An 8,987-nucleotide genomic window follows, 5' to 3' on the forward strand; every position below is an offset into this window, starting at 1 on the left:
GTATATATATATATATATATATATATATAGTATTTGATATGTCCATAATATCTATAGTGTTGAAGAATTTATTGTACTTACGTTAACTTGTTCTGAATATATTATTTTTAAAACAAGTGAAGTGTGTACTGTTTATTCATCATTGAATTTATCGCTAACAAGTCACAGACACCTACTGTAGTAGAATCCTAAGCCCAACAACAACATAGTATATGTTTATACTGTTAAGAAATATAACAAAAAGCCTTTTTATTTTGACAACTGGCGAAGAACAGATTTTTAAATTCTGATAGCCTATCTGATTTGATTTTGTTTCGTGAACATAATTAAAAAACCTTAATGTTTACAAACATTACAGTTTAAAAAAAAACATAGTATATCTATTAAAAAGTAAAAGCTGTAATTTTAAACAAAGAACCAAACATTAAGATACCTATACTAAGTCTAAAGCAATTTCCAGTCGTATGACATTGTTTCATACTGTAAATATATATATTCCTGTGTCTAGGTAAACTACTCATACCAGATGATGAGAAAACCTTCTCCAAACATTGTAAATTGATTGTTGTATTAAACTTGAAATAAAGTTTTCTTTGTTACCCATTCAACCTGCCTCTGGGCTGTATTAGCTTAACTTATCCCAAGTTTTCTGATATCTTCTCATTTAAAAAAAATTCTGTAGCTTTCAAATAGGTAGTTTAACACACAAGTACTTTCGCAATTAATAAATGAAAGGAACATTTTCAGAAACAATAAAATTAATTTGACGACATCTAATCATTGCTCTATCCAATCATATTTCTACTTGCTTAGATTTTTGCATGATTATACAACATTAAATAAGACAGTTATGCAGTTTTCAATTAAATAGAATACAATGTAGTACATTTAAATTTTATTTAACATCAGTAGCCAAAGAATTGGCAGTGGGTGCTGCCAGCCAGTAGCCTTCAAAATTAGTGACAGTGGAAGACAGCTTTAGTAGCTTTGCCATAACAAAGTCAAGTTGTCAACTTTTGTGGTAATGGAAACTGAGAGCAAGATCTTTGAATCGCACTGCATCCCCATCCTCCGATTCCCATCAGGCCATGCTTAAAGCTGGGCAACAAACAAACATACTGGCAGTATTTAGATTTCTTGAATAATCTGAAACCTTAATTTTGATTACTTATTTTCTTGATAGTTGATTAAATGTAATTTCAATTAGTCAATTATTGGAATAGCTGAAAAGAGTAATTTCAACTAATTGAATATTGACTGCCTCTAATCCATGTAGTTGCTGCTTATAGATAATTGGTTAAATTGCATAATTCTTATGTGTTAGGAATAATACTTTCTCACCAGTTGTTAATAAAAATATTTTGTTACTACTCATTGATAAAAATATTTTGTTACTATTTGTAGACTTATTTGAAGTGTTAGTTACTTTGTTTGGTAAATGTATATTTTTCATCTATGGCAAAATCAAAGCCTATTATTATCATTTTGTATAGCTGCTAACTATTAGATGATTCTGAAAACTGAAATTGTACTAAATGATGTTTTTCAGTTGAAAAATACACATTTTTTCAATTTTTGTACGTGACTTGTGACTTTTGCTGAAATTTGAATAATTTTTTTATCATTATTATTATTATCTTTAGCATTAGGTCCCAGAAAGTTGTGTATAAGAACATTCTTGTTTGTGATGGTATTCATGGTACCTACCTATATTTTTAATCTTATTAGTAAATATGGTGTCTCACATGGTATTAAAGTGCATTATATATATATATATATATATATATATACATACACATATGCTCTATGAACTTAGAGCCTATAAAATCTTGATGAACAAACACAGTTGAAATGATCATTAACTGCCTAGCTTAGAGTATTGGAGGACTAATCTACATAAGAAACTTTGTCCTTTCCACCTGAGTTAATTTTATAGATTAGTTCACCAAGATTTTCTCCCAAACATCACTCTGAACTATGCAGTTGCTGTCCATCTTAACCTTGTTTATCATGAAGATGATAAATACATCTCTATAAAAGAATAATATGAAATATTGTTTCTGTTATCAAAGGTTGTAAGGAAGAAGAAGATAGTAACAAAGAAGATGGTTTGTCTAACCAGCATCTTTATATACACGATGAGCTAGTTCATGTTCAAGTAGAACCACTAAGGTATGACATATCATGACAACTCAAGACTTTCCTAAGGTTACTGATAATTTTATTTGATGTAATACATCCAGGGTAACATTAGATTGCTTAAAAGAGTATGGAAGTAAAAATTATTTATCTTTGTGTTAGATATAAGAATTCAATCACCTGGAAAATTGCTGCAAGTTTTAAAATTTTACTCGTAGTTTTAAAGAGATACTCTGTTATTTGAAGATTTCAAAAATGTTTTACAGAATTTTATACAGAAAACAACAAAGTGGAACTTAAGTCTAGCATTATGCCAACCATAATTGTAATTTTTTTGCTGTTACGTGTTTCTAGGCTTGAAATACAAGATAGGCAAAAGTTTCATGACATCATTCACTAGTGATGTTTGGAAACAATAAATAAATGTTTGAAAAATGATTCAAAAATTATGCTACATAGTGGCAGTGTATTAGTCACAACCCTCTTATCTGTTATGTTATGAGGCCCGGCATCCTAGATGGTTAGGGCGCTCGACTCGCAATCTGGGGGTCGTGGGTTCGAATTCCCGTCTTGCCAAACATGCTCCCCCTTTCAGCCGTGGGGGCATTATTATGTGACGGTCAATCCCACTATTCATTGGTAAAAGAGTAGCCCAAGAGTTGGCAGTGGGTGGTGATGACTAGCTGCCTTCCCTCTAGTCTTACACTACTAAATTAGGGACGGCTAGCACAGATAGCCCTGGTGTAGCTTTGCGCGAAATTCAAAAACAAACAAACAAACTGTTATATTATGGAAAATTTAAAATTTAACAATCTCATATTACAGTTGATGCATGTAGCAGAGGTTAATGTAAACATAAGCCAAAAGTAAATGAAATACAGTTAGAGCACGTAACAATAAACAGTACAGTTTTTATGTATTACATGTACGAAAACAATAGTTCATTAACATCATTAAAATCTTCTAAGTACAGTGATAATATGATTTTAACACTTAGTAGAAAATATCATAGTTTTAAACAGCACTTGTGAAATGTTTCACATGATTACTTAACTTTAAAGAAAATTCACAAGGAAAAAACAAATTGCTTATTTCATTATTTTCACACTTTTTTCAAAACATTGGAACTTAAGCTTGTTGATACTTACTATTATGTATGTAGACGTATTTTAAAGATAATGAAAACTTCCATCCAAATACTTTTGATCAATTTGAGATGCTTAAAGAGGTTTAGACTGAGCACAGCTCGATGGTTAGCATACCAAACGGTGGATCTGATTTCCCTTGATTCGTGCTATGTTACTGCAGTAAATATAATAGTGTGGTCCACACTGTGGGGCCATGGGTACATTTTAAGAATGATGGTCAAATCCCACTGTTTTATTAAAAGAACCTACAAATTGGTATTGACTAGTGTCTTCCCTCTAGTCTATTACTTCAAAATTACAAACAGCTAGCACAGATAGCACTTGAGTAGCTTTGCATTAAATTCCACAGACAGCAACAAATCAAGAAGGTCAGCTGCATTGCCCATGCATTGAAGTAAGATTATGGTCACAGTATTAACTAAAAATACTCTATAATGTGTTTTTTTTTTTGATAGAACATTAAAATTAATTGCAAAACCAGTAATAGAACTTCAACATATTTGTAAAAATAGGTTTCAGATCATTCAGGTGATTACAACTTTATAATTAAAAAAAAATGTTAATTGACTGTTAATGTATATTTATTTTTTTCAGGGAAGCTAAACCTATTATCTTTGAATATTTATCAGTTGAAATTCTGTATCCCAAATAAATGACTGATAATTAACTTTTGCTTTCCCAGAAATGGCCCCAGTACAAGAGACCCTTTTATTAGGGATGGAAGACAGTATGTTCGTTGTTCTGTACGGGCCCAGATCTACCACTTAAAGAAGTTGATTCGAAAATTATGGCCAGAAACAATGAATAAAGAGGTATTAAGCTCTGCAGTATAAGAGAATACAAGTATTCAATCTTACAAAAGGTTTCCATTGTAGAAGCTGTAGCCATTATTTCTTTTAAGAGTAAAAACTTTTTGAATGCTTGTGCACACTTTGCTTAAATTAAGATGTTTTTCTTTTATTAGTTATTATGAATAAATACAAGATTATTATTTAGTACAGATTTTTGCTTTATGTAAATGTAAGTTAACAATAAATAACTTGTTTGTTAAAGAATTTGGTGGATATACAAACTTTTATTAAACTTTGATTAATATGAAACAAAAGGAAAAATTGAAAATAAACTCATCACTTAAAGTTTTTTTTTTGTATAGAAAACTTGAGTTAGTTTTTTAATTGCTTCTTAATGTTTAAGCAGTTGAATTTTCCAAAATTTAAACAATTATCTTTTGTTTTCTATTTGTGTGCACTTACAGCAAAAGACGGGTAAATTTCAAAAATTAAAAAATGAGATACAACGTCAGTATATATAATCAGAAATCTTAAAAGCAACAGGCTTAGTTAACCCTTTCACTGTTGCTCAGATGTATATTTCTTAGCTGCGGTAAAATGGTTAACTGTGATAGCTAACATTGTCCAAAAAATTTTTCCTTAACTTTGTGATTATAGTATCTTTTTCTATGTTTTATATATAGGTTGAAATTGTGTGTAATGGAAAAGTAATGTCCGACCATTATTGTTTAAAGCGTGTTTGGTTATCATCATGGAAAGATAAGGTAAAATAATTTAGAGATGTTTTCTTTGAAATTAGGTTGTAATGAAAATATTTTATTATTCACAATATAGGACACTACTTTTACGATTATATACCATTAGATTAGAAAAATTGCAAAAAACTTTTATGTGCTTTACAAATAACATTAAAATCGGATTTTTCCTAGTTCGTTTTAAATTGAAAAACATGGAGGGGGGTGAACCTTTTGAAAAATGATTTCAGATGTAGAAAAAATCTCTTTCCCAAAATGACAGATATAAGTAAAATTGGTTATTCCTATCATGACTTGTGTGTACTTTTTAGGTTTTAAATGCAAATCTGTATATCAAATTTTAAAATTGAAGTAAGGATATTCATTCTGTTTCTAAAATTTTTTAACTCTAAACTATTGCAGAATAGATATTTTGTCAATTTGTAACATTAATTTAGTGCAAATCATAAAGGAAAAATGTCAGGTTTTTTTCTGCATAGCTCCAAATTGTCTCACCTGTACCCAGTGCATTTATAAGTTTGAAAATTTTTCTTTCCATTCCAAAGTATCTATCATCCCTCGAGAAATTATTTTCCATGCCTTGTTTGTCAAGTGATTTTAATTTTCTGTTGTTGGTGTATTTACTACAGCTCTTTGTTTTCATCCTTTATATGATGTTATAGCATGTGTTGTGGAAAATTACTAATGAAATACAGCTTTGAAAATAGTTAAAGGCAACATTTTAATATGATTGGATAAAGCAGATTATAAACTATTCGTGTCAGCGTAGAGTGAATAAAGTGATTTGAGCAGTAATTAATGGTTTTATGGAAAAACATCTAGTCCAAGCACATGTAGGGGTGAACAAAGAAATGTAATGGTACATTAAGAAGACTTAGGAACAAGTCAGTGTTATAGGATTTGTTATAATTTTTTTATAATCTTTTCATCCCTGAAAATGTTTTTAAAGCTACAGAAATTTCCCTCTATAACAAGAAATCAAGTATTTAGTTTCTGTAGTGCATATTGGTGTATAAAAGACATTTTAATACTAGTAATAAATGACCTTATAACACCAAAGTTGCTGTTTGTGTTTTACTGGAATGTTCCTGAAAAAGCTGCAAAGTGAATGTTGAGTGTTCAGTTAAAGAAAAATAACAAATTTGGTGTTATAAGGTCGTTTATTTCTAGTATTAAGACACTACGTAAACTTAGTTAGGTTTTGAGGTGAACAAAAGCAAAACATTGTGATGACTTAAATCAAGTTCATATTTATTAAGTAATAATGTTAAATTTATCATATTTAAACAACACACATGAATGAAAACCCAATTATTTATTGATAATAAATTATATTTATTAAATATAAATTGATCTTAACCAAGAACATTGTTTAGCAAAAATCATAATAACTATCTTGACAAAGGTAATGGTGGTATCATATTTAAAGGTCATGTCCAAGGTCACTGATAAATCTTTGTTTTGCATTGTTTTTTACAATTTTTAGTTACTATAGTCAGCAAAATAAAATATGAAAAGAAATATTTTAATGAATATTAATAAAACTGAAAATGATTGGATGTATAAAATGGAATTTTGTGGTAAATCAAAATTCTAAGATGAAGTGTTTTTAATGTTTTTTTTCATAGCAGTGCATCACAACAAAATTTTTTAATTTTTCCAAACTAAAATTGAGACAAGTACTAAATCAAATCATACGAATTTTTTAAAATTTTGAACAAGATAATGAAAAAAAAAAATCAAGACATATCTGTAACACCCTTCTTATTCAGAAAGGGTTAAAAAAGTGTGTTTTGTAACTGAAATATATGATGATCTGTGGTATTCAGCAAAAAGTTTACATGGCACTAACCAACAGAAAAGTGTAATTGGAAATACTATTTTCTGTTCTTTGTCTTAGAAATTGGTTGGGCTTGTTAAAAGTGATGTATTCTGAATTATTCTCAGTACTCTGACGTGTATTTTTTTTTGTTTCTTTTTACAGAACCCTCCGTTAGTGCTACAATTTTACATGAAAAAGAAGCCTCTGTGATGAGTTGGTGCCTTCTAGTTTTGTTTATCAAGTGACATATACTGATTGAGAAGTCCTGCCTTATTTCAGAGTATTTATGAGGAATTACAAGACCATCCAATGATCGTATTACATACATAGATATATGCATGATCTTGTACATAGGAAATATTTATTAGTCAAATTTGTAAATATACTCTTCAATGCCAGAACATGTTAACCATGACAAATAATATTAACTTCAAAACAGCATTCTTAGAACCTCGTTGATTTTTTTGAATTGTTAAGATAATGTTCCATAATATTCAATTTTTTTTATATCAAAATTTAGGGATACTTAAAGTACAGGTGTATAGTCTTCAAAAGATTTTTGTACATAATAATTTTACCTCTACCAAATTGAAAAATTAAAGCAATTTGTAGGTTTTAGTTTATATTATTGGCTCTGTTAGCTATCTGTTCATGTTTTTGTATAATGCACTTTTCCAGTATTTAAAACACTTTATTCTGATTCACCAACACTTTTCAGGTCAACATTTTCATTCTGGAAACTTAAGTCTTTTTCCATGGTTTAAAAAATATATGTAACTTGTAATATATATATAATCAAATTAGCAAAGCATTTAAAGTTTTTCTATCTTTCTGTTTTAAACTTATTTTTGTGAAGAGACTTCATTTGAATGCAAAGTTTTTTTTTGCTCTGTAAATATTGAAAACAGCATCAATTTATGCTTTCATTCACCTTCAATGATTTTGAGTGGCGTTTTAAATTCTAAAATTGCTTTTAATACTAATTTTGTCTTTTAAGTGGTAGACTTCTAATCATGAAGATGTTTTAATACTCTCTTTGCAGAAAATTTGACCATATTGTTTGAACTCCTTTGCTATGACAATGAATGTTATAAAAAAATGAAAAACATGGATAAAAGAAATTCACAATTTTTTCTACTTGCTGTCGTTTTTAGTGTGCTCTAATATGTTAAATTGTTATTTACATTTTATGATATTTAAAAAACTGTTTATCAGTATTTTTAGTTGTTGATTATATTGATGGTTGGTAAAACATATTTGAAATGTTTTTAGAAACAGGTCAAATTTTTCTTGAGTGCAATGTAAGAACACATTTCTGTAGAAGCTTTATCAAAATTTGTTAGGTCTTCCTGTTACCTTGTGCAGGTGTCAAACATCTTTTTACCTTTTAGATATGTTAATAGCATATTTACAAAGTAATTAGAATTAATTTTTCTTTTGTTATTATTCCTTGTGTTTTTTTTTTCTTGTTCCAAATTGTCTTCAAAAGTTTAATGTCTGTTATTTTCTTTAATCCAAGATAAATATTTGTTATTCTTCAAAGATGTGTTCTTATAGAAAGGTTGCATTTTTTTGACATTCTATTTAACTTTTTTTGTTGTATTTTATACATATATGTTGAAACAGGGTTGCACTTGTTATGCAATTTATTCAACCAGGTAAAGTTTCACTCAAACTGAAACCAATAGAAAATTAATATAACTTGTATTAAATGCTTTATTTTTTTGTACAGAATGTTTCAAAAATATTGAACCACACAAATTACATATGACATACAAAAATCCTAAACTGACAGTCTTGTACTGTTTTTTGTTATTTTTATTTTTTAGTAAAACAAATACTACATGCAAAAACAAAGTTCATAGTGGAATAACAATTGGTCAAGAAAAATGTGATATTGCTAGTAAGGTGTACATAGTTTTGAAACACACTGTATTTGCTTAAAACATTTTTATTGTGATACCTGTTACATAGGAGTAGTACTGTGTTTTAGAATCATTTTAATGGGATGTCTATACAATGTTCATGTCAAGTTGGTTATTGAAAGTTTAATTAAAATGATGTTTTATTGATGGTAGTGTTGTCAAAAATAAATTAATTTTTTGCTTATACTTAGTGTTTGTGTGTGTATCTTATGGTGAATAAAATGGTTAAACATGTAAATATTATGGGATTACGCCCCTTCTATAGAAATGAACTGCATCAGAGTACAGTGATGCATTGATTGTTTACTCTTTGATTGGCTGTAATCTAACCAATGAAAGAGCCACATCAGCATAATGCCTATAAAAAGTGAGGCTAGGTTCAAATATTTACTTGGCTCCCCAGTAAT

At 28.8% G+C, this 8,987-nt stretch overlaps 1 protein-coding gene across 1 annotated transcript in view; it reads left to right on the top strand.

The window, feature by feature from the left end:
* LOC106460420 (polycomb group RING finger protein 1-like) overlaps nucleotides 1-8,766 on the top strand; it is a 27,300-nt gene extending 18,534 nt beyond the window's left edge. The window contains exons 5-8 of the mRNA XM_013920115.2: nucleotides 2,073-2,172; nucleotides 3,970-4,099; nucleotides 4,762-4,842; nucleotides 6,818-8,766. Coding sequence (XP_013775569.2) covers nucleotides 2,073-2,172; nucleotides 3,970-4,099; nucleotides 4,762-4,842; nucleotides 6,818-6,865 — 359 coding nt within the window. The 3' untranslated portion in view covers nucleotides 6,866-8,766. The remainder of the gene's footprint in view (nucleotides 1-2,072; nucleotides 2,173-3,969; nucleotides 4,100-4,761; nucleotides 4,843-6,817) is intronic.
* Nucleotides 8,767-8,987: the final 221 nt, after the last annotated feature.

The sequence above is a fragment of the Limulus polyphemus genome, unplaced genomic scaffold (genome assembly GCF_000517525.1).
Source record: "Limulus polyphemus unplaced genomic scaffold, Limulus_polyphemus-2.1.2 Scaffold767, whole genome shotgun sequence".
Classification (NCBI taxonomy): domain Eukaryota; kingdom Metazoa; phylum Arthropoda; class Merostomata; order Xiphosura; family Limulidae; genus Limulus; species Limulus polyphemus.